Raw genomic sequence first — 27,082 nt, forward strand, 5'->3', positions numbered from 1 at the left:
AAATTAATCCAAGTTTTATGCAAGAACGCGAATCCTTCTCACTTTGTTTCACTCTGTCAGATCCTCGACTTTGGGTGTCACTTGTTCGGAGGGCAGATTGCCCCCGGAAAAGTCCTTTCTCGGCGTTGCTGTGCTATATGTACTGTTGCTTTCTTTCATAGCAATACCACTTTTACTAATGGACCGGAGCGGAGGAAAAGCGGAAACAAGAGCTGGCAAAGTACAGTTAAAACTCGTAAAACTATCACCAAATTCAAATTGTGCAAGATATCTTGTGACAGAGGAAAGTTTTGCCTGTCCATTCAAGGTTTTCGTCGAGCTGATGCAGCACTCGGTGGGAACGATAAACGGGTGCCGCTGAGTTTTCAGCGGATGCAGGTACTTGAAACATTTCCGTGTCCTGCATTGTTGCAGATGCAATTTATGTGTATCCAATTTGCTTACGACGCAGTCTTTATGTAAATACATTTTAGGAGAGGAAGTGAAAAAGGTGAAAACTGTTTCTTGAGCGGACTTGTATAAACGGTGTTCATTACGCTGGCGTCATAGTGAATTCGATTTTCGTCGTTTGATTTCGGATTCCGTGAAAGTCAAGTCTGATCATTTTATTTCGTTTATTTTTAGCTTCGGCGTTCTTAATGCTTAATATCCTACCTAGACACTTACTTTAGAAAATTATTCCCTTTTGTTCCAAAAAGACTAGTCGCGAAAATTGAACTTGATGTTTTGGGAGGGTAACTGTGTTGGCACTACTTGCAACTACGCTGCCAACTAAATTCACTCACTGACAGAAAGCGTAGTGCCACCACTGTACAATGCAAGTGACATAAAAAAGTTAAATGGTATCTAACAATGTATCCCTTTGACGACTTCTACATAACGAAATTCCGGAATCCGACAATAGAACATACATACAAACAGGTTACTCTAAATTTTCGGATCCTTTTCAGTCAGTTTCACCAGCTCCTGTGCAGCTTTCCACAGTCTACCCTGAAGCTCTTTGTTCTGTACCCGCCGGTTTAGCTTGGTCACCTTGCACCCGCGGAAGTATTCTCCGCTGATCTTCTCCACATCAGGTGAAACGGTAAGGAATACAGTCGTTCTTGCACCCTCCTCCGGTGTACGGAAGCACATTTGAATTGGCTTGAATAACAGACTCGCCGGAAATGGAATGTTGCGCCAGATTCCCGTATCGATAACTCCCGGATGAAGGCAGTTTGCGGTTATCCGCGTTCCAGCTAAACGCCGAGCCAACTCCTGGGTGATCATAATCTCTATGCACTTAGACAAATTGTACAACTCCACGGGAAAGAGTGAAAAGTAGTTGACCGGATTGATGTTGCTTAGATCGCTGCGGACGTGGGCAAATCGATACAATTTGGATGATACGATAATGATTCGACCTTGGTCCGATTTCTTCAACTGATCGATCAGAAGATGCGTCAACAGAAATGGACCGTAGCAGTTGGTGGCCATGGTGAACTCCAGACCATCCGGCGTGACCTTGTTCTTGAATCCTTGAGCAACACCGGCATTGTGGATGAGAACGTCAATCACTCTTTCGGTAGTGACGATGTCCTGGGCGAAATTTCGCACCGAAGCTAGAGAACTGATGTCGATGTGTTTGATGATAAGGTTGGAATTTCCAGATTCAGCCATTATTTCCTCTGGAATTAAAAAAAGTGATTTTAGTAAACCTAGCAGTGTGATGCGAATTTTCTTATAATACTAAAAATATTTATTAAATCCGTAATTGTTCTCTATTTATTTTGAAGAACACAATTTAAAACTTTAGAGTAAGAAATCTTTTGGGTAGAAGGAACAACACTTTGCAGCACATTACTTTGATAATAGCATAAAGCTTCCTAATGCCGAAATATCCATTTGATACTTGATGCAAATTTCAAAGTTTAAAAGTTATCGATAATCCAATGCAGTTACTGTTTATTAGAGTATTTATTAGTTGAGTGTAATAACATTTTCTGTTTGTTAGGGAATTTATACGAGTATTTGAATAAAAACCGATTTAATCCACCTAGCAGTGATGCGAGACATCTCTTACACATATCACTGTTTGATCGTTCATTAGTTTGCAGAACTCATGCGAAGTAGGCGCTCTGCTAAAGGTGGGATGAACTCAGTTTCGAGTCCTGCACGAATAAAACCTTTAATAAACTGAACAAAAGATTAAAATTCAATACAAGAAATGAAATTAAAAAAATAATATAGCCAAGAAATGAAAAAATATAAAATTCATAAAATAATTAGTATAAATCAAATGAATTAAATGATTAAAATGAAAAATTAAACTATATTAAAAAAGTTAAATTGTGTTAAAGTTAAATTAAATTGTGTCAGAGTTATAATTTGAATGAAATGAATGACTGAAAAAAATCAGTCAGTTTATCCAGATGAAAAAACTAAATAAAATGTATGACCTGGAAAAAATGTAAAAACTGCATAAACTGAAAACAGTAAACAAAATAAGTTGATATGAAAAAATACATGACCAGAATGAATCCAATGAATGAAACGAACCAAATATATAAAAAGAACCCAAATGAAGGGATGATACATTTAAAAATAGTGAAGCATTCAAAATGAATGAAATAAACAAACGAATGAAATCTATGAAATGAAAAAAACTGAAAAAAGATGGACGGGTAGGGGTGACCGGTGCTGGTTGGCCGAAGGGGCAGGTTGGCCGAGTACCTTTTATGAAAAGGCTATTATGCGCAGTAGCGACATCTATAGTGATTTCGGTGGGGTATTAGGTCACCAATGTACCGAAGTAATTTCAGCTGTTTTGGTGATGTCGTTTGTACAGGAGCACGTTTATTCTTTTTTCGGCACTGGTGCGAAAATTTCTGTTTCTGAAAAATAATATATGTAACGCGAATCAATTTACATCTGATTTCCAATAACTTGGTACAGCTGGAAAGGGTATTCAAAACCTAACAAAATGGTATAACGGTTACCAGTGTAACCTTATATTTGTTTGTGTAAATCGTGATTGTTCTCGAAAATATATATTGGGATATGTTGGCCGAGTTGTAAATTTAGTGTAGAGTAATGTGCACTTCGATATTTGTGAATTGCCAACCTTTTTCAAAGCAAAATTTGATATTATGCTAATATTGATGATTATAAAGAAAAATATACACGAGAAATAGGTAATAAAAATAATTTAAAATTATTTCCAAATAGAAATAAGAATAATATTCTTATCAATAAAAGTCGGAAATTGTGAATGAAAAATTTAATTCCAAGTTGGTATCAGAGTCTCTGGCGTGTGCCGCTTCAATCTTAATTTTTTTCCTCCTGAGGAGTTTCTGGTAGAATTTGTCACAAATCGACCTAACCCCGAACAAAACTCGTCCATTAGCATAGAATTTGCTGCAGATGTAAGCGTCTCTCAATACCTTTCTATTGAGAAAGGCAAAAATACGAGCGTTTTTCTGTTCTGTAAAAATGGAAATGGCTGTTATACGAATTTGATTATCCACCCTTCATTCAGGATATTTGAATCTTTTTTTTTGCTGGCTAGGTAATTTTTTCTATATAAATAAAATGCCTCGAAAACTTATTTTTTACTCGGAAAGTGCATATGATCATTCCGCATAACGCTGTACGAGTTCGGATTTGAGTCACTGTAACTGATTCTCCAGCTCAAGTTTTGTTTAAAAATAAACACAATTTCAGTAAATGTTGTATAATGAAAACAGTTGGACATTTAATCAATATTTATACATTATCGCATTATCATTCACGAAACTATCACCGTGGCAGGATGGTGCCTACAATATGAAACAGAAAAAATATCGAAACTGTACTCTCGATCATGAACCTTATAGACAGGATGTTTAATGACTAGGTACAGTAATTTAAATCACTTCATTTGTCAATTTGCTATGCTTCTTAGTTTATAATATAATTTCATTAGGGCTTAAATCGCAAATGTAAACAAACTGCGTTTTCGCTATTATGGCATTATGCGACAAAAATACTACAAGATTGAGGTGAAAATTTGCTAAAATGGTTTTTAGTTCGATTTATAATTAAAGAAAACATAACGGTCTTCTTGTCATATGGAATATAAAGACTAAACTTACATTTTTTGACAGAACCGGGCGTACGGTTATTATTAACAAAATTATTCTTTAAGCGGCGGTTCTATTATATAAATGATAAGCAATATCTACTATGATCATGTCTACTCGATAGTTTTTGCACATAAACATTCGAATATTTCGATATTTTCATGTAATTCGAAGAAAAGATTGCACGTGCCCTTTCATTTACTTTGGGTTTCTATGCGCCCATTTGCTGAGCCTTATTAAAAAGTATACTGTCAAGCTCGCCCATTTACCCAGCCCTACCCAGCAAGACAGACTCAGTTTAGCCCATTTACCGCGCCCTACTGAAAATTATGTACACGGTTTAGCCCTTCCGCAAATGGTGGTTGCTGAAGGGCGAAATCACGACTGGGATGCAAATTGGGCGTAAGCATTTTTTTAGTTTCTACCCACTAAAAGCACATAGGAATTAAATTCTTTGTTATATTGTCATAAGGTTTAACCAAAGATGCTTCCGGAAAAACATGGTCATAAAGTAATTTATACCTACAATAAAAACTACATTTAGAAAAGCATCGTCGAATATTGAAACTGATTTTTCTCCATTTGAGTACATTGCGACTTAGGCCCTCATGAAAGATCTGTGTCGATATCTTTGTACTGCGTGTTGCGCCTTTATTTACACCAGTTATTTGCAGCGTTTAGCGTTACGATATAAACTAAACTGAATACGCCTAAAAGTATGTAGCTGCAAACGTATACTGTTTACCTCATCACACAATGGTCGAAAATCACTAATTACGGGCAATACAGTTTTCCTTGGATAAAATGTGAGTTTATTAAGAACGTAATTCATCGCACATAAAGGTATTTCTATCAAAAAGCTAGCCAAAATTCAAAAACAGAAATTTTAATAAATCCCGTGTATTTGATTGTTTTTACAATCTTAGATACTTGTAGCAAAAAGTATCGGCCATTTCGAAAATATCTCGAATATGTATGATTAAAGCTAGCTGTTAAAACTTTGCCATTTTCTGCAAACTGTATTTTTTCGCAAGAGGTTCGATGAAAACAATTATTTCGGTATCTTTCCTGGAGGTTAGAAGTGTTGTCAACTAGAAACTCGATAAAAATTGCATCACTGATTCAACTGGATACATGCAAATAGAAGTCATAAGAGAGGCTTAATAGAGGACTCCTTTTGAGAACTTTTCACTCATCGAATTTGGCAAAAAGCATTTTTGTTTATGTTCTATACGTCTCTAAGCAAAAAAAATGTAATATGTTTGCAAAGCTCAGGGTAATCATATCCTAAAAAAATTACGCATCCTCACTCATTGAAGGTTTAGGTAGTTTTGAAGTTTGGAAGTCTTTAAATTGTGTTTTTCGGATTTTCTAAATTGACGATTTTCTTAAACATTGGTCAGAAAACATTAAATTCTTTTAGAGCTGATAGAGCAATGTTTCTGCCGTCAATAGATATCAAGTTATTGTTCGTAGAGGAAAAGCTCAAGGACACCCTCAAGTGTCTTGTGGATTCCTTAAAATGCTTAAATATCAATTAAGCTGCTTTAATATAGTTTAAATACAAATAGGTAGATTGCTATAACCACAAGAAACGGTTTGTAGATCCGAACAAAGTTGGTTGAACTCAACTATCAAGTTATCTACTTGGTCTGAATGTTCAACTGCAGGTCGATCTTAGAGAAAATACACCATTCGATGAGTTGAGCTATGCTGCACAAACGAGTCAACGAGTTGCCAGAAATACAGTGCTTGCCGGCATTATCATGGACATAACTGCAAGTCCATCAAAAGCGACAGATTTAAAAAATGCGATTGTTGTTATGCAACCCAATAATGTACACAAACACTTTCCAGAACAGGCTGTAGCGATATTCGTCGAGCCAATCTTTCGAAAAACAAAACAATGTTATCCATCCTGCAAACAAACATATCTTCCTTTGTTACTCGCTTTTAAAGACGAAGACGAGGGAGATGCGGATTCATAAGAGCTTAATGTTTATAAATAAATACTATAATATTGAAAAAATGTACTATATTATGTTTCAATAAATATACCAAATATGAGAATTATTGGCGGGTGCAAAGCAAAAAATATCTTGTAACTTTACGTTTTGCCAAATGGATATAAGGAGCGTCCTAATTCACATAAATTTACATTTAATGACATGTAAAAAAGTGAGTTGTTCGGCCATTCAGTCTGAGTTTTACATCAAAAGAGTCATAATATTTAATTTTACATATCATAGCATGCAAACTCCTATTATCGGACAGGAAAATACGTCGCTATGTTGCTTACGTCAAATATAATTATCAGTTTTTCTAAGAGTGTATAGCATAGTTGGTAAATCGATTTCCTTGTACGCATTTCATCTGTATTCTGCTCCCAACCAAAAGGCTTCTTTTTCTACCACAAAAAAGAGGTTAATGAACCTAAGGCTAAATCATCTATAAAAGAAATGCAAAAAAAAACAATGTGAATTTGTAATCAGAACTATATTTACAGCGTTTAACGTGATTAAAATAATGTTTGCAACAAAAGAGCGAAGTGAATATTAGAACGCTATTATGTCACTGTTAGGTGAACATTACTGTAAATAAACAGTTATTTAGACTATTTGACGTACAAGATGACCGCAAATCCATCAAAATAATTTTTGCCACATTTTTTCATAACATAGTCCTATGTGCATCGTTTAAAAATTCTTTGTTCGCTTTCGCATTTTCTGTTTTGGTTATAACAACATTCCATCAGTTCAAAGTCAACAAAGACATGATCAGCCCATAACCATAGTAGGTGAAGCCGAGGAAAGTTGAAACGGAGGAGAGATGAAGTAGTGTTCATTACTAGTGAAACTATACCGATGGGGTAGGGATCTGGTAACAATGGTTTTGTTTTATATAAGTTAAGCGTGAACCTGCTATAAATATTTATTAAAACAAAGAAGCTTCTTTAGAAGAACGTGAAGCAATTTTCATAATTTTCATGAAAAAATTGCAAAATAATGGTTGTTTTCATATTGTTGTCCCAAACCGCACATGTAGTATCTTTAACAAAAGTACAAAGCATTACATACCGTTGGAAAGATAATTTATTCTTCTTTCCAGAACACTAAAAAAATTGAAAATGACCACGTAGACGTTTTTAGTGCCGAAAGTACCGAAAATAGTTTTTTTTGCCATAAATCGAGATTTTGAGAATATAACCCACATTTTTCACACATTGTTTTGTGTTGCAAATGACCTATACTAGGTCATTTGAAAAGTACAAAATCACTGTAACACGGTGTAATAAAGTCAACTGAAATTGTAGTTTACTGAATGCGCAGATGTGCAGAAACTCTTACAGCTTAGACCAAGTGCGAGCAAAGCACGTGGCGGAACGTGTCGCTTGCACAAGGGGCGTTTGAAAACATAACATCTCCGTAAGTATTCAATTGCTCACTACCAAATTTTTATGTTTTTTAGAAGAGGCCGTTCATAAACCACGTAAACTCGTGAGGGGGACGAGGGGGGAGGGGTTTAGCAAAAGTCTACGTTTGTCTAGGAGTGGGGAGAGGGGGTTTCTACAGAAGTCTACGTAGACTGATTTTTTTCGTATTCCTAATTTTTAATTGGATTCAAATAGAGTTATATTGAACATATTAGTCGATTCAGTAAAATGTATTTATGCAAGCACTTCGAAGCTAGTTCCTACACTATTGAGATAACTACTCTTTAGGCGACCAATAATCCTCGTTTTTTTGGACAAAACAACAACCCGGCACGTTTTGTGTCTTGCGTGCTTAATCGCATGAAAAAATGGTAGGAAAAACACAAAAAATAGTCCTAAAGACGATCTCCCAAAATTCCTCTCCGCGGAAGATTTCGAATGTAAAAATCCTATATAGTCGTGAGTTATGAGACACCACTAGTTAGCAGACATGCATGAACAATTGACAGTTCAAAAAAGGTTAAAGGTCAATGGTTAACAAGAAAAAGTCCGATTTTTTGCAATAAGTGTATTGATTTATTTTTAATTTTTGGTGAAAATCTACTTAAGTCTACTAGGGGAGACGGAGGTGGTCAAAAAATTTAAAATTTCGGTCTCCGTGGTTTATGAATGGTCCCGAAATGTAATTTGATTACTTAATTCAATAAAAAAGAAAAAATAATCATGTTCAAGGTTTAAAAAAAATTATTTGTTTATAAATTTTCAATATTTCTCATGAAATAAATAGGGTAAGGTGGGGCCAATCCGATCTAGTAAATGGTTTTGGCTGTTAAATGCTCATTTTCCATCGGATCAAGTCATTTTATACACCAAATTAAAGGTTAGACTTCTGGGCAGCTTTTTCTGTATAGCATTTTATTCGCATCCTGGGAAAACTTTGAGATTCAAGCGTTTTACGAAAACGTTCATTTTTTCTGCTTTCATAAATGGCGCGGGAAAACCCGACCGCCTATGTTTTTGGTTAATTTAGTACAGATATTACCCAAATTGCATGGTTTTTCAATGAAAAATCAATGAATGGTACGTTTTTGAATTGCAATAATAAGAAAATGGGATTCAATGTCAATCTTGGAATGTCAAAATCATGAGCAGTAGCACGTAAAGATATTCCCATTTGTAACGGAGCAGTTGCTCTACGAATACTATATTTATCACATTTTTGCGTATTTCCTTTGTAATTATGAACCATTGTGCAAAAAAAAAAAATTATTACAATAAAAATATATTTAAATTTGATATATAATCATTTTCTTAGCAAAAAAGCGGTCGAGTATACCCCACTATTTAGAGGTTGGATTTGCCCCACCGCGTCATTTTTCATTACGATGCAATTAAAAAAAAATTATGAAAAGAGTTGGACTAAATTCATCTATGCACTTTGTAGAACTTTAATGAAAGAATTTAAATTCACTTACATTTTCTATGTAGAATCAGAAATATCCTGTAGTTAATGATACACAAAAATCAAATCAAAAGTTGTAAAAACACACTTATTGTCGTTTGAGCATCTCAATGTAGACTAATAAAATTCTGTCATGCCGCCATTATTATGATTATTTTCGATGCTCTACACGACAACATTGATATTAGTTCGCGTTGTGCTTCCGATTTTCGATAACAGAGGGGGTCGGGTTTACCCAACGGATTTGCCCCACCTTACCCTAATGTGATTGAGTTTTAATATATTTCATCCAAAGGCTGAGAAAATGACGCACTAGTATAGTAGTTCCACCTGCTTTGTTGAAATAATACAAAAAAACGCGTGGAATTTTTGACAGCTACAATGAAGTAAAAATTATTTGGAAAACAAATTGGCGGTTAATTTTGCTTTCTATGCCCCATACATATTAAAACTATAGAAGTAAAATTAGATTATATGATAGCTATAAATATATTATCTGAAACGGTCTGTCGGTCTTAACCTATTATCTGCGTATTCCTTCGTTTTTTCTATAATACGTCTTTGAACTATTCTACTAATAAACAGTGACAGTCGGTGATTTTTCATAGAATGCAAACATATGCTATAAAAAGATTTATCATCATGCGAAATATCTGAATAAATTTGAAAATAATATCTGTTAACAGGATTAAACAGGATAATTAATTTTACTTTCTTATTGTTAATATTTATTTATTCTGTTTGTTCATTTTATTTACTTTATTTTATTAACTTTTTTACGATTCGTTCGTTTGATTTAATTCATTTTATTTATATATTCGATCTTCCCGTTCCTGTGCGTACTTCACTTTACTTCTGCAATCTAATGACTGTGCGGAATTGTCTCATATCACTGCTATCAAATTAAATCAGATTTTAACAAATAGCTATTTTCTGTTACTAGCGTTATTCTGTTAGCGGCGAAAGAAAATGCACATTTTTATCTGTAAACAAAAACAGACTATTTGATAAGCCAATATGCAAGTCACCTTCGCGGCTATGGTTATAAACAAACATTTGCGAAAGATAAGAAGCGCTCCGATTCGCCAATCAAATGCAAAATGTTCGTAGTTGTGGATGAGAGACAGTGCTATCGCTATCCCAAAAAAAAAATGGAAATCGATCTAGCATACGTTCTAGTCACTGTGATTACGATCGGATGGCTTTACTACTGGTTAACCAAGGACCATGACTACTTTCACCACAAACCGATTCCATCGATGGCGGTCTGGCCCATTGTTGGAAGCACTGGACCACTTTTCTTCAAGAAGCACTCATTTACGGAATTCGTTAAGATCATTTACGACAAATTTGATGGCGTGAAGTAAGTTCCCCTAATACAAACTGTGATTTAGATAATTCGCTGAAACGAGTTTGATTTTAGAGTTTTCGGTCTATTCGACGCAAATGCCCCATTATACGTTATTCGTGATCCGGAGATGATCAAAAAGATCGGCATTAAAGACTTCGACCACTTCATGAACCACCGGCCGATCTGGGGTCAAGCCGAAGGAGATCATCCAAATCTGTTGTTTGCTAAGTCGCTGTTTGTACTGAACGATCAAAAGTGGAGGGATATGCGGGTTACCCTTAGTCCAGCGTTCACCGGATCAAAAATGCGGCAGATGTTTGAGCTGGTAGTGGAGTGTAGCGCAAGCATGGCTCAGTTCTTTCAGAAAGAGTCGCAGCTTAGCGGCAGATCGCAGGTGTACGAGATGAAAGATGTGTTTTCTAGATTTACCAACGACGTGATAGCGACATGTGCTTTTGGAATCAAGGTTGACTCCTTACGGAACCCTAAAAACGAGTTCTACGCGCACGGAAATGTTATGTTTAAATTCGACACATTGGCCGCCTTAATTCGCACGTTTGGACATCGGTACATTCCCTCCGTTATGAGCTACTTTGGAATTGATTTGCTCGATAGAGTGCATAATACCTACTTTTCATCACTTATTAAGCAAGCTATAAAGTCACGAGAAACTCAAGGCATTGTTCGCCCGGATATGGTTCACCTCTTGATGCAGGCTAGAAAGGGAATGCTGAAGAATCAGCATGAGATCGAGCAAAATGAAAGTTTTGCGACGGTGAAGGAGTTTGAACATGGGAAGGGGACATCGTCAATCGTAATGACAGAGGTCGAAATGATTGCACAATGCTTAATTTTCTTCGTCGCCGGTTTCGACACAGTGTCGACATGTCTCACCTTCCTAGCTTATGAACTGACTATTAATTCAGACGTTCAGAAACGATTATATGAGGAGATTTTGGAGACGCACGAATCTCTGAATGGAAAGCCGTTGAATTACGACACACTTCAAAAGATGAAGTACATGGACATGGTGGTGTCTGAATCGCTTCGTAAGTGGCCTCCAGTGCCCGCTATAGATAGACTATGCGTTCAAGATTACGAATTTGATGATGGTCAAGGCATGAAGTTTACTATCGAAAAGGGAGCAGCAATCTGGCTTCCTTTCCATGGACTACACCATGACCCGAAGTATTACGTCAATCCGGAGCAATTCTTACCGGAGCGATTCAGTGATGAGAACAAGGCAAATATAAATCCGAACGCATATCTGCCATTTGGGATCGGTCCCAGGAACTGCATCGGGTCCAGATTTGCTCTGATGGAGGTTAAGGCAATTGTGTTTTACATGCTGATGAAGTTTAGCTTTGAGCGAACGGAGAAAACCCAGGTGCCATTGAAGCTTGCCAAAGGCTATCTGGGGGTACACTCAAGAAATGGTGTTTTCGTGGAGTTTAAATTGAGACAACCATTGACCAATTAGATGGAATTGATTACGAATTCGTCGTGAAAGCCAATTATTGAGTCTGTAGATACCATGCGTTACAATTCTTGTAAGAAAAAAAAACTGATACTGGTCGGATTAGCAACTTTCCACTGAAAATTATTTTCGATTACTGTACTGTCGAATGATATGTACCTGTAGATAATTTGATCTTATATCTGAACTAAGTAATATGAAAATTTTCGTGAAAAAATCGAAAAATTATTGAAATTTTCATATTGTTGTACCCAAGCCACATAGTATTTTCTCCATTGGAAAGGTCAGTTATTCTTCTTTCCAGAACGATTAAAAATTGACATCGTAGCTATTTTTGTAGTGCCGAAAGTCCCGAAAAAATGTTTTTGACTATAAATCAAAATTTAGAGGGTATAAAATATTTTCCAAACAATGTTTTGTGTTGCTTTTAATAAGATCTATAACCTATACTAGGTCACTTGAAAAGTACAAAATCACTGAAGCACTGTGTTATTAATTACACTTTACTTACACATGGTCGGTGTTAAATCAGAATTTGCAATATTTAACAATAAGCTATAATGATGGCGAAAATTTGTTTCTAATTATAATTGATTCAAACTTTAAACTCGTTTTTTCTCGAAATCAATAAATTGTCACTTAGTCCGGTCTGATTTAACACCGACCACATGTTGGAAAAGCAGATGCTAAATCGATCAAAGCATGCGAAAACATCCTGTTTACGTGAAACAGTGGTTTAGTAAGAAATATTTTCGGAGGGGAGGGGGAAGGTTGAGGATACATATTTTGTGTGTATATATTTACAATTAGGGTTCGTCGCGGTGCGGATGTGGGCGGTAAATGGATAGTCCGCACCGCAACCGCAAAAAAATAATAAAACCGCACCGCTTACCGCAACCGCACTACATTTACCGCACCGCACCGCGCGGTAATGCGGTAAATGCGGTAAAATTCTGTATTTTTGAAAAGTGTGTTGAAAAATTGTTAATTTTTTGAATAACCAAATATAATAAAATATTACTCTTATTTACACGTACATTAACTTTGACCGACTCCTCAGAATGTAACGTTTATTAAAAAATGTCAACTTGGCAAGTTTTATTAATAAAATGCCGTACATTTTGAGATAAATACTTTCGAAACAAGGTAAATCTTAGCATAGCACTGAAGTCATATGAAATGTAGCTGTACTTAGGGTTGTGGTACCGGTAATACCAGTACCGAAAATCCCGGGAATACCGACCCATTTTTGGTACCGTAATACCGGTACTGAAGAAAAGCCAGTACCGGTATTTTCGGTACCATACAATTTTTTTATGAAAAATATGTGGACTCTCTAGTGGGACCTGTTTCAAAATATCGGTCTGCAAGATGACTTTTAATTATATTAATTACCTTCTATAAGTTAAACATTACTAGCTCTCGTTGTTCTGTACAGTATGTTTAAATTCTTTATATTGTTATTATTAAATTTTAACGATCTTGTGCTAAATTTCATAATATTCACATCTAGCGTAAGATACGTAAAAATTTGCTATGATTTTTTTTATGAGCGACATTCTGATTGGATCCCATTTTTTACTGGGTGGCACGCAATAAGAGTATTGTCTAAGTCATGTCTTTGGTTTGCTCTTAAACCTTTATTTATAAAATAAAGAACAGCGATTTAGCAGCTAACAATTTTAGACTTGGTGAGCTACTCCAAATGGGTCGATTTGTGATTATTAGTGATAGGACATTCAGCAAAACTCCATAGTTTACAGGAAAGCAAAGAGCCTTGGTATGCAGGTCGAAACCAACCTGGTCGGATTTACTGCCATTCTCGCTTTGATTTACTGTTATTAATAGAGTTTCTTAATTTTACCATCTGTTAAAGTCGATAAAAGTAGCACCGCTTAGCAGTTATTGATTTCAAGTGGCCTAGATTTGGAAATAAAAGAAGGTGCCGCGTACGAAAAATATTTTCTGCTGAAATGAGTCATGCCATTCCGAATCAATTAAAAACAATAAACATGTTTTTTTGATCAGCACAAATCAATCATCTGAGAATAAGGTCATCAGTTTGAGCATTCAATTTCATTTTGAGGCTCTTTTCGAATTTGAAAAAAGGGCTTCAGTACCGCAGTACCGGTTCTCGCCAGAAAGGGTCGGTACTGCGAACCCTACCTGTACTTCATCATTATACATACAAAAACGTTCTTCCGCAGCAATCAGTAGGAAAACTTTTAAGTTCTCCAAATTAATCAAAAGTTCTCCAAATTAATCAAAATTCACAGTTGAGAAAATGTCATCGTAAACGATTCATAATTCCACGATTGCCAAGAGGAATCGGGAGAAATGATGCATTTTTAAATTAGATTTGACAGTGCAATTCAATTGTTTTTCAATGATTGTATTGTGCATTTTATATACTTGAAAAGGTTCGCTTGTAAATTTTTCAAAGTGTTCAAAATATGTCGTAAAAATAATGATGCAAATTATATTGGACACAGCTTATAGATTTTATTTCTTAGTAACAGATTGTTTTATCATATTAGAATAAACAAAATGTAAAAAATCAAGTAGCGATAGGTCGAATACAGATTATATTCGGATTTCTTTTCCAATCATTGTCAAGTCCATGGAAATTAGAGCAATTAAATGTTTATTATGTTTCCCTATTATAAGGTAATAAGTTTCGTCGTTATTAAATGGTAAAAGTCAAAGTTTTAATTCACTTCTTAATGCAGACTGCAGACTTATCAATTCTTTTTTTAAGTGCGGTTGCGGTAATACCGCGCGGTAAATGCTCATTTCCCGCACCGCATCCGCAAGAAAAAGTGTCTTTCCGCACCGCAGTTTTTGCGGTGCGGATGCGGTAAATACCGCGCGGTTGCGGTAAATACCGCAACCGCGACGAACCCTATTTACAATATATACTACCTATATGTTCTACTGTATCGATTTTGTTGGCTATTTTCGGCAAATTTGAGACTAAGAGAAACGAAAGCAATGAAATTGAAAGACGGATAGGTATTCTAGAGTGAATCAGTTATAAACTTAGAACGGAAAACTAGAACTAGGCAGGCTCATATGGGCATGATCGAAAGGAAATGTGAAGAATTTTTTGCCTTCTGCATAGTAGGAGTTGGGCGTTCCACCCAAGTCTACCGCATGGTCTATGGTAGAACATAACTCATCATCATGTTTTACCGCCGACGCCGGCAAAAAATTCTTCACAAATCCTCGCCTAGAACGACCATGCGATCATTCTTCTCCCTTTCTGCTAGCATCAAGCCGTGACGTATGCATTCAATCGACACCAAGCTATCGGTGTCGCACCGATCCTATTGTGATTGAACTACTTATTTATTTTTTCATTCCGCACACACGGATGGCTGATAGCAATTAATGACACAGCTCAGCTAGCAGAAATCGAATTTTTATCTACTTTTTTTACCAACTAGTTTATATGTTACTATGTTTTAATTGCCGCAAGGTTCTACTGTATCGATTTTGTTGGCTATTTTCGGCAAATTTGAGACTAAGAGAAACGAAAGCAATGAAATTGAAAGACGGATAGGTATTCTAGAGCGAATCAGTTATAAACTTAGAACGGAAAACTAGAACTAGGCAGGCTCATATGGGCATGATCGAAAGGAAATGTGAAGAATTTTTTGCCTTCTGCATAGTAGGAGTTGGGCGTTCCACCCAAGTCTACCGCATGGTCTATGGTAGAACATAACTCATCATCATGTTTTACCGCCGACGCCGGCAAAAAATTCTTCACAAATCCTCGCCTAGAACGACCATGCGATCATTCTTCTCCCTTTCTGCTAGCATCAAGCCGTGACGTATGCATTCAATCGACACCAAGCTATCGGTGTCGCACCGATCCTATTGTGATTGAACTACTTATTTATTTTTTCGTTCCGCACACACGGATGGCTGATAGCAATTAATGACACAGCTCAGCTAGCAGAAATCGAATTTTTATCTACTTTTTTTACCAACTAGTTTATATGTTACTATGTTTTAATTGTGATTTTGTTGGCTATTTTCGGCAAATTTGAGACTAAGAGAAACGAAAGCAATGAAATTGAAAGACGGCAAAAATCGATACAGTAGAACCTTGCGGCAATTAAAACATAGTAACATATACACTAGTTGGTAAAAAAAGTAGATAAAAATTCGATTTCTGCTAGCTGAGCTGTGTCATTAATTGCTATCAGCCATCCGTGTGTGCGGAACGAAAAAATAAATAAGTAGTTCAATCACAATAGGATCGGTGCGACACCGATAGCTTGGTGTCGATTGAATGCATACGTCACGGCTTGATGCTAGCAGAAAGGGAGAAGAATGATCGCATGGTCGTTCTAGGCGAGGATTTGTGAAGAATTTTTTGCCGGCGTCGGCGGTAAAACATGATGATGAGTTATGTTCTACCATAGACCATGCGGTAGACTTGGGTGGAACGCCCAACTCCTACTATGCAGAAGGCAAAAAAAATTCTTCACATTTCCTTTCGATCATGCCCATATGAGCCTGCCTAGTTCTAGTTTTCCGTTCTAAGTTTATAACTGATTCGCTCTAGAATACCTATCCGTCTTTCAATTTCATTGCTTTCGTTTCTCTTAGTCTCAAATTTGCCGAAAATAGCCAACAAAATCGATACAGTAGAACCTTGCGGCAATTAAAACATAGTAACATACACTACCTATATGTATTTTTGTCGAAATTGAGTAATCCTTTGGATTGTATTCTGTATCACCACTGATTCACAAGGCACAAATAAGATTACCAGATTTGTATAGAAAATATTGAAAAAAATGCCAAAACATTGGCTCAATGAAAATGTAAATCTTGAACAGCGTTTTTCTCGGCTTGCTGTTTTTCAATATGGGACTCTTACGCTTTAATGGGCAGTATATGCACCAGTGTGCAGGTCTTTTTATAGCGAAAAAGTAAAATATCTATAAATGGACCTATCACTTATCATTCAGAGAGTGAGGTTGACAGAAGGCCCATCCACTAAAAACCCACCTAAGTACACCTGAGTGGTTAACACTTCTGCAACTACTTCGGGAGATTCACTTACAACTCTCAGTTCCAAGCAGCGACGTCAGATCTATGGAAATCTCCGTAGGCCTACGGATTCGTAGATGAAATCTACGGGAAAGCAATTTTTCGACGGAAATCTACGGATTTATATCCAGCGTACTTTGAAGGTTGTATCCAACAATGATCCACGGATATATTCTATTGGGATAACATCTTAATTAAACGTATGTCTTAAAATGAGGAATCTGCAACAGCACGTCGATCTATAATACATATGAGCGATTGCAAATACAACTTGAAAGTGCTGACTCTGCCTAAAACGCCTTTTATTGATCTTTATTTTGAATATCAAGCGATTCGGCGATAATTATTCGGGGAACTTTTAAAAAATCTCTGCTGTTCAAATCAATAAGTCCAACAAAAGTCGTATATCATACGAATACTATCGAGGCTCATTATTTCGCTTGCAAACAAAAATCTGTATGATTTTTACAGGATTAAAGCAAACTCCAAATTTTCTGACATTGTGCTGATGAATCGAATCTAGAATCCAGTTGATCTTTTTTCAATTCGTTTATTTAACAGGGCTTGATGTCAGAGTAGTTGGTCTATTATAAAAGTACATGATGTAAAAAATAATAATATAACGAGTATTAATAGTAGTCCATCATATCCGTGCATGCAGCTTGACAACTGTTTTGTTGTTCACTTCGCACTGGTTCGAGCAGAAGCGAAAAGCACATTGCGTCAGGGTTGCCAAAATTAAATCTGTATTTTTGTCCTAAAAAATCTTTTCATCTGTATTTACTCTTCTAAAAATCTGTTTCGATATCTGTATCGAATCAGTTGAGTCGTTTTACCTTTTGCTGGATTATCTATCGAAGATATTAATTCTTGTGATTTAAATCAGTCAAGCATGGACCAGTTTACATTTTCATAAAACAAACACTACAAGTCGTTCTGATATTTTACATCCAGAAACTTGAACTTTATCAATGTGCACAATGGAAAAATAATTTTCTTCTTCATTAATTGACTTTTGTTGATATATAATGTTATATACATTAAGTCGACCAGTGTAGCTGTCGAATTCTCGTAAAAAAATCGAGAATTAACAAAGTCACAGAGCATTACAATTAACGTTTCTGCAAGTAGACTTCAGCCAGGTGTTTGCTGGGCGCTAACCTGAGTGTATTACAAACCTTTACCTTTCAGATTGCGCTACCAATCTCAAAAATGAAGATATATTTTAATTTAGAGGTCTAAGCTGAGCGAGACAGACAGGCATTATAACAAACTGAAAAAATATTTCTAAAATAGTTTTTGTAACATCATTTCTCAAAAATCTGTATAACTGTACATACATGGAAAAATCTGTATATCTGTACATACAGATTCTTGGTCTGAAAATGGTTGAAAAATCTGTATAAATACAGAATTTTCTGTATTTTTGGTAACCCTGCATTGAGTAACGTGACCATTGTCTTTGATAAATGGAAATAGACCAGGGTCCAGATGGCTGACTCACCTCATTGGTGCAATCAGTGCGGACACAAACCGATGGAAACAAACTAAAAAATTCTATTGGACTCGGAAATGTCATAATTATCAATTAATCTTCAGACATGGTATACGAGAAAATTCCTAAAAATTCACATGTTCAGTAATGTTTTTCGCGGTGTAGATGTAGGAAGTAAATGGGTTTCCGTAAAGCAGTCAAAAATAAGCAGTCAAATCTAGACCACGTTCCACATCTGAACTGTGCATTAGGGTGGGACAAAAAATAGATTCCAGCTCCGAGCAACTTTTTAGGTACCATTTGGGTCCTAGAACAACTGTGCAAATTTTTAGCTCGATCGGTGAAACTATATTTTTGCGCCCACTGTTTAAAGTTTACATGGGATTTTGTATGGGAAAGTTAACTTTTGCAAAATAATTCCTCCAGGAGTCGCCCATTACTTCCTAAAAATAAATCGTTATGTGACTTGTATAGGAAATTCAACAAAGAAAAAAAGTCTCGAAAACCACGAAACGATCTGATGCTTGAGAAAAAAGTTATTAAGCAGAAACCGATTGATGCTCTGACGATTGATAAAATATTTATTTTTTCTAGAAACACTGCTGTTGGTTGTCCAATTATACGCAATTTTGTTTTAATCCTCTCTTAACGTATCTAAATCGTTTATCTATACTATTTGGTCACTTCGCAAGGTTTTGAGGGATGAATTGAGGCTTCTTTTGTACATAATGAGAGAAAGTTAAAAATTTTGTATATAATAAAACCGTCAGAAGCAGTGATGCTATGAAAAGTGAAATTTTCATCAAGCTTCAGGGCATCAATCGGTTTTTGCTTAATAACTTTTTCCACAAGCATCAGATCGTTTTGCAGTCTTCTAGATTTTGTTTCCTTGACAAATTTCCTATAAAAATCAGACATCTGTTTATTTTTAGGAGATAACGGGCGACTCTTGGAAGAATTAATTTGCAAAAGACAATTTTCCCATACGAAATCCCATGTAAACTTTAAGCCGTGGGCGCAAAAATATAGTTTCACCGATCGAGCTAAAAATTTGCAAAGTTTTTCTGTGAGCTAAATGGGACCCAAAAAGTTACTCGGAGCCCAATTTTATTTTTTTCATATAACCATGTCCCACTCTACTGTGCATGGCAACCGTAATTAATATGAAAGCCACAGAATCACTAAAATTTATGAAGAGTGCTCAAAACATGACGAAAACCTTATGATCGGAGGATCTTTTATACAGTTATTGGTAAGGAAAGTCTCCACTCAACCACCAACGACAACGGCCTAAAGTTGGTCAATCTCGGCGCAGCCAAAAGCAAATATGTATATCTCTAGCACTTATCTGTATAGGATGAAATGCTATTGGCACACTTGGAAATGCCCGAATAGCGAAACGCGATCCGAAATCGGCCAAAATTTTATTGGCGTTCGATATTTCTCCAATGTCATTGATGTCAGGATGTGGTGGTGGATGAGATTTGTGCTAAACCAGACTAGAAGCCGAATGCTTGCAGCGGCTAAACGTCATATAGGGAACGATATGGAGACCTGCACCATAAGAAATGAGCGTACGATAAATATGTACTAACGACGATAACGTGAAAAACTTTGCCACGTGACTGGTCACGTTTAAAGTAGCTGTCCGTCGCGGTCCGTTCGTGCACGCTGTACTATAATCCTATAAAATGAAGTACCGATATTGTCATAGTGAGCATTTTGTGGAGCGAGATGTCTCAGACTGAGCATAATGAGTTTACCGTGAGGCGTTTTTTTACAGTGGTCATTGACATCATAACGCCAACGCATCCTTCCTTCATTCACCTGCATGTTTGAAGCAGAATTGAATTCCTTCAACATAAATTCGTTGACCGACCAACACATTCATATGTTATATATTTGTTTATTTGTGGAGCAGGGAAAAGCCCGCTGGAGTGAAGCTCATTTTCGCCTTTTCTCCAGTAGGCATAAAACCTTCTCATCTTTTCATTGTCAACAGGCAATATATATATATATATATATATATATATATATATATATATATATATATATATATATATATATATATATATATATATATATATATATATATATATATATATATATATATATATATATATATATATATATATATATATATATATATATATATATATATATATATATATATATATATATATATATATATATATATATAAAACACAGACAATTGTCCAACATGCAACGACATCTAGACCACGATCAGGCATTGCATTTATCGCTCATATGAGTAAATGCGTCCGGAAAATTTACTACTGCGACAGTAAAAACTCACATTTTCACACGAAAAGTTATTGGCAGTCACACAACGTCTCCAGATAAATACAACGTAATATTTCTCCGGATAAATAAAACCGCCGGAGAATGAACGAATGAGTTTATCACGGTATCCTTTTTGCGCTCTCTGCCTTGCTGTCGCTATTCCAAAACACGAAAAAACAAGTCTATCGTACTTTTTTGCCGCTTTTCTTTGAAATTAAGTGTATATTTTGACGAAATTAAAATATTACCACCTTCTCCGGTGAGAAGGATAAAATCAAAAAAAATTATCCGGAGAATTGTTCTCATTCTATTTGTGGAGACGGAGAATTTAGCTACTCATCTTATCTCGGAGCAGTTGGACATCGGATAAGATTCTTCTCGTGTGAGTGAGAGAGAATTACAATGGTCCACAAGCTAATATTGGATCATCAACGACTACATTCAGTACTTCTCTCTCAGCACCACCCAAAAAGATGCAAATAGTGGAGAGGAAGGCTTCACGACCATAGTCAGCAAATCGAAGAAGCATTTCAAATCAATCGACCGCGATCTTCAAGACAAGTGTATGGACAAAGATGACGATCAAGGAAGCAGACTAAATGACCGTCAGGCGTTGCTAAAAAGCCTTACCGGAATGGAAGAAATGCAATTGTAGGGGTGGAGATAGCGTAGTTGGTAAATCGATTGCCTTGTACGCAGATCACCTGGGTTCAAATCCCAACCCCGCACATAGGGTTAGAGATTTTTCTAAAGAGATTTCTCTAACCCGACAAAGAGGCGAATGACCCTAAGGTTAAAACCTCTATAATCAAAATAAAAAAAAATGCAATTGTTAATTGCGCGCGCAGGATTTCTTCATTAAATAAAAGTTCTTCATATTTATTTGTTGCACAAATATAAAAGATATATGGTTTAGTTAAGCTCATGCATTGAGCCGCGTTAAATAAATAAAAATTAGATTCTTAAATATGGAAATCGACGGGATCAGATACAGCACAATATTGAGAATGACTGCCAAGCCATGGATCCACGTCACGTCAAACGCAATGCGAAAAGCTAGTTGAGAGATCAAAAACTGTAAGGCTGGCAGTACGAAGCAATCTACTACGTGATGGGGATGATCTGGGTGCAAGAAGAAATTCTTTCGGTTTCGTTTGATGGCCAATCCTTAATTTTGCCTATGAGTACGCTGTACTGTTTAACAGAATGTGCCCGTTGTCTGAATTGTTTGACGGTGAATACCGCAACAGACTGGCGAACTCGCCATGTGACCAATGTAATTCCGTCGTCGTTGTTATTATCTTCTTTACCGATGTTGCTTAGTTTGGTGGAGCTGGATGCTGCTTTTGCAGTTGTCAATATGGACTGAACAGCTGTCACAAATTTAGCAACCGTTTGTGGTTCAGGTATTGGTATTGATAACTCTTTTTTAGGTAGGTTTGCAGTAGATGCGTTGGCAATCGGTAGAGCTGCATTCTCCTCTGTATCTTCCGCGCAAGGTTGTCCGTGGTGCGCTGCCTCATTACAATACTTGCACGTAGGAGTTTGGCCCTCATGTGTGCATAACTTAGTTTGATTAATAGCAGCTTCGTGGGTTTTGAGTTTTGTAGTCAAGTGGGAGGGGATAGGTCTTTCGATCCGTATCATCTCCACAAGAACACCGTTAGGTGTACCCGGGGATAAATTTCTCCAAGTATCAGGTATACCGGATTCTACTTCTTCGTATTGCGACATGTAATCTGCAATTAGATCAGGAGGAGTGCATGGTGATAGGTCATGTAGCTTAATCTACATAGTCTTTTTCTATATACACGGGAATCTTAATTACAACTTTATCACTTTTGGCCACGTGCTTCAAGTTGTTCTACAAAACGAAACGTTCCGCTTGGGCTAACGTGCTAAATGATATGCGAAGATTATGATACTGAAGATACATAATCTCCCTGCGCGTAAACTGCATCTTCACCTTCAGCAGGTTTTCCACTTCACGAAAACTCAATCATATTAAACAGAATTTAAAGTTAACGACCGCTGTGTTGGGTCGGAGCAGAGTGCTTTTGTCAACTTTACTCAAGATGGCAAGAATAAATTAAATGTTTCTTTTGTTCTCGAGACAAGACACACTAGATCGATAGGTTGCTAGTTGTTGTTCACTTGGTTCGATTGTACGTCTGACTTGGGCCGAAGTAGGAAGTAGACTTTCCGCGCAATGCTGTGATATGCGGTGGTTTTATCCAGAGTTCTGTCTGAGTGAGTCGGTTGGTCGTGTGTGAAGTGAAATCCCCAAATTGCTGTCATTTCGGGACGTGTTTGGGCGTTTATTCGCTCGAAAAGTGTCCAAAGGATCGTCGGATAGTCGACATTATGGAATACGCCAGAGGAAATAGATTCCTGGATTGTGACGACCCGAAAAATCGCTTCTCGGAGGTTTTTCTTCACCATAGAAGCATCGTCAGGAGCGAAAACAAGCCGGTCGAACGAATACATTTCCGCGCCCGCCACTCAGCACTTCTGTACGAATGGTATTTCCGCGAACGACAGTGTGAGAAGAACCAAGCTCTTGAATACTTAACGGTGACGTCGCAATGAACTGAGTGTTTATTTTTGACAGTTCGCTTGTACTGTTTACATGGACTTAGAACAATTCTTTACGATTCGCTTCGAGCGAATCTACTCGTCCACAAATTTTTCCAAGTCCATGTAAGCAGTACAAGCGAACTGTCCAGAAAAGTGAGGTTAACTGTTTCAGTAAAGAACCTAATTACGAAAGTGAGATGGACAAACCCACTGAAAAGTGCACTACACGGAGAGCTTCATCGATGACATGTTCTTTCTGTCTGTCTATCGTTTTTCCGCTATGGAATTTGAGCGTTGGGCGTTTTCGGTTTGTTCACTCATGCTGTTGGGTGCGCATGAGAATCGTGGCGGAGTATGAGCGACGGGAGTGAGTGATGTATGTGTTTGTCGTTTTTGTTTCTCGGCTCTGTATGCTTTTGTTTCTCGGTGCCCACTGAGAAACAGAAATATACAGAGTTTGCATGTTTTCTATTTCCGTCTCTTTTATTCTGCTGTAATTTTAATCCATTCTCGGGAGTGTACTTCTGGTGGGTATTCGGCGAGTGTATGGACCGAGTATGTCCAATGCGTGCGGTTTGCAGCGGTGAATTGAGGTATATCAGAGACTAATAGAGACTACCAACTGACGAAGAAACACTCGAAATTCCGTGGTACACTGTGTACTAGATCTTAAGAAGTAGTAGAACTATCACGGTCCCTTCAGTTTTGCCAACCTTAACAAACCAATCTAGTGATTCCCTTTGTATCGGGCTTGTAAAGTTGGTAGCAGGTATTATTTATTGACCGTTGCTAGGATCGTCGCTGCATGCATTTGTTGTTTACATGCAAAAATGTCTCCGTTTTTCATCTACGCAACGACACTTTCTAGCCTTTCAACCACAGACCAGTTTGTTATCGTTCGGGGATTTCATGACTAATCGCAGTTTGTATGCATTTAAATTGCTGAAACTATAAGTGCGGTTGTGCCCAAGAAGTTTTTAACAACATAAAGTTCGAAAAAGAATGTGTACCATAGCGTCCGAGGCATTTCGGTGCACGAAAGATGCACCATAAATGCCCAGACAGATTAGCGTCGTAAGATTTCCCACAACTTCGTTTTTGGATCTTATTTCTTGTAATGTTTCAGCCACTGTGTTGTTTTCTTTCCGGGTGTAATGTCAAGCTACTGTTGTTTGAAAACTATGAAACCTTTGCGTGTTTTGCATATTGTTTTAAAATATTTTGGAAAACAATAATTGTTCAGAATGCATCAACCTTTACTTAGGGATGGTTCTGGGAAAGTTTACTGAAAATTGTTTGCGGGGTGAGTTAATTTTTTCACTGCTTCGTAAACAACAGATAACCTAGCAGGAAAAATAAACACACGTAGCAAAAAAAAAGCAAAGCATCCTCGATGATCAACGCGTTTTCTGTTTGACATTTCGAGGGACCGTCTAGTACTACCTGAGTTAGTACCTCTTGAGCCACGGAAAACTCGTGAGTCCGCCGTCTCAATTAGTCTCTGGGTATATGCTGCCGAAGACTAGATGTAGTTCTCTGTACATTATTGGTTGTCCATGATATGCTGTCTGATTACAATACCTGCACATAGGAGTTTGCTCCTCATGGGTGCATAGCGTAGTTCCTTTAATTGTAGTTCCGTGAGTTTTGAGTTTTATTGTCAATTAGGAGGGAACAGGCCTTTCAACCCGCATCTTCACTACAAAAACGCCTCTATGAGTACCCGGGAAGATGTTTCTCCATGTATCAGGTGTAACGGATTCTCCGGATTGCAACATGTATTTTGCAGTTGGCTCAGAAGGGGTCCGAGGTGATAGGTCATGTAGCTTTATACCTACATAATCATTTTCAATATATATCCGTAAGCCTAAGTTGCATTTTTGCTTTCACAGAAACTCGGTAGTATTGGACACAGTGGCTTGGGGCTGGCCAAAACCTCAAAAATTTATTTTTGAAATATTGATATTTTATATTTTACCTAAATTTTTCATGTATTGAATGATGCATATTCAAATTTTTTTATGATCATTGGATAAGAACACGATTTTTAACATGAGTTTAAACGTAGCAAAGTCCGGACTTTTTGATGATTTTCATTTCCGAAACCACCATTGCTCTGTTCACCTCAAATGCCTGTTGCTTTTTTGATTTTGGTCCGATTTTAGCACTACTAGTTTCATTGTGTAGAGGAACGAAAGAATTTGGTTAGTGAATAAAATACACTTGGTAAATTTGCTTGGAACTATGACTTTTTAGTTTAAATAGGTTTGAGGTGGTCAGATCAAAAATACTTTTTTCACTAATGTATTCTGTACAAATTTCGGAATCATTTCGGAACGGTCACGTAGTCTACATTCTATGGTAAATAACCTCTAATTTTCGAATATCATGGTCTCGTTCTGCGCCCAGGTGCGCAAAAAGTTTTAAGGAGATTTTGAAGCTTTGTTGCTGATATGGAGGCGCATGGTGTTTTGTGTAAAATAGTTAGACAATCCACAGTAAACCAACACGTTGTACAATGGATCTAGTGTTCTTCTTTTTTATGATATTGCTGACAATGGTGAACAGTAACGGAAAATTTATCATGAAAACGGGATCATAGTTATAAGAAAGGTTCAATGATACTGTATGGAAAAATGCATTTAATATTTTACGACTTTTGACATCAAAAATGAGCTCAGCATCTCAAAATTAGCTTAAATTGTGATTTTCAGCCAAATTATGTAACATTTGAGGCTTTGTCCGACTTTTGTTTGAAGACCCGCCACTATGCGGCGTTGGGTCGAAGTAGAGTTTTTGCGTTAACTTTACTCACGATGACAATTAGGTTCTTTACTGACACAGTTAACCTCACTTTTCTTGACAGTTCGCTTGTACTGTTTACATGGATTTAGAAAAATTTGTGGACGACTAGATTCGCTCGAAGCAAATCGTAAAGAATTTTTCTAAGTCCATGTAAACAGTACAACGTACTGTCAAAAATGAACACTCAGTTTAGTTGTGACGTCACCGTAAAGTATTCAATTGAATACTTTACGATGACGTCACAAATGAACTGAGTGTTCATTTTTGACAGTTCGCTTGTACTGTTTACATGGACTTAGAAAAATTCTTTACGATTTGCTTCGAGCGAATCTAGTCGTCCACAAATTGTTCTAAGTCCATGTGAACAGTACAAGCGAACTGTCAAGAAAAGTGAGGTTAAGTGTGTCAGTAAAGAACCTAATTGTTTTCTTTGTTCTCAAGACAATGCACACTAAATCGAGAGACGTGTTGTTCACTTGACTCGATTGTAGATCTGACTGTGGCAGAGGTAGCAAGTAGATTGATGGCGGAGACTTGGTAGCTTTGAATGAAATATGCAGAATGAATTGCTGAATAACGTAGACGTAGGCAGAAAATGAAAAAAAGGAGTAGAGGTAGTGTATTCCATAGCCCCTTTTCAGTTTATTTAGTATAAGATAAAGAGAGCATCTACAGAGCAAGTTAGACCGCCGAATTAATGAACTAGGCTTAGATGTTTGGATACTACTAGTTATTGGCTCAGTTACTATCTTATTTGAAACGATACAACGATACATGACTTTTTTGGCGAAAAATGTAAACAAAGTATACATATTTTAAAACCTGTTTTATCTAACACAAAAAATTTAGATTATGAATTGGAACATTAGACTAAATGATGGTTGAAAATATATATTTTTTATCTAAGAGTTTCGCATATGAAGTAGGAATATAAAATCATTTTGCTACTTATAAATTTAAATTATGTGCGATAATGTAGTGGATATGAAAGTTTCTCCTATTCATAATTTATAT

At 36.7% G+C, this 27,082-nt stretch overlaps 2 protein-coding genes across 4 annotated transcripts in view; one reads left to right on the plus strand and one right to left on the minus strand.

The window, feature by feature from the left end:
- Positions 1 to 597: 597 nt before the first annotated feature.
- Positions 598 to 27,082, minus strand: part of LOC131689111 (retinol dehydrogenase 14-like) — an 86,022-nt gene continuing 59,537 nt past the window's right edge. For all 3 annotated transcript variants that reach the window (XM_058973946.1, XM_058973944.1, XM_058973947.1), the window contains exon 4: positions 598 to 1,667. In XM_058973946.1, coding sequence (XP_058829929.1) covers positions 928 to 1,667 — 740 coding nt within the window. In that variant the 3' untranslated portion in view covers positions 598 to 927. The remainder of the gene's footprint in view (positions 1,668 to 27,082) is intronic.
- LOC131689110 (cytochrome P450 9e2-like) lies at positions 10,105 to 12,143 on the plus strand. The gene is made up of 2 exons (XM_058973943.1): positions 10,105 to 10,358; positions 10,419 to 12,143. Exons 1-2 carry the CDS (start codon positions 10,147 to 10,149, stop codon positions 11,824 to 11,826), a joined length of 1,620 nt encoding a protein of 539 aa, XP_058829926.1. The 5' UTR covers positions 10,105 to 10,146; the 3' UTR covers positions 11,827 to 12,143.

Source organism: Topomyia yanbarensis, chromosome 3, assembly GCF_030247195.1.
Source record: "Topomyia yanbarensis strain Yona2022 chromosome 3, ASM3024719v1, whole genome shotgun sequence".
Lineage (NCBI taxonomy): Eukaryota > Metazoa > Arthropoda > Insecta > Diptera > Culicidae > Topomyia > Topomyia yanbarensis.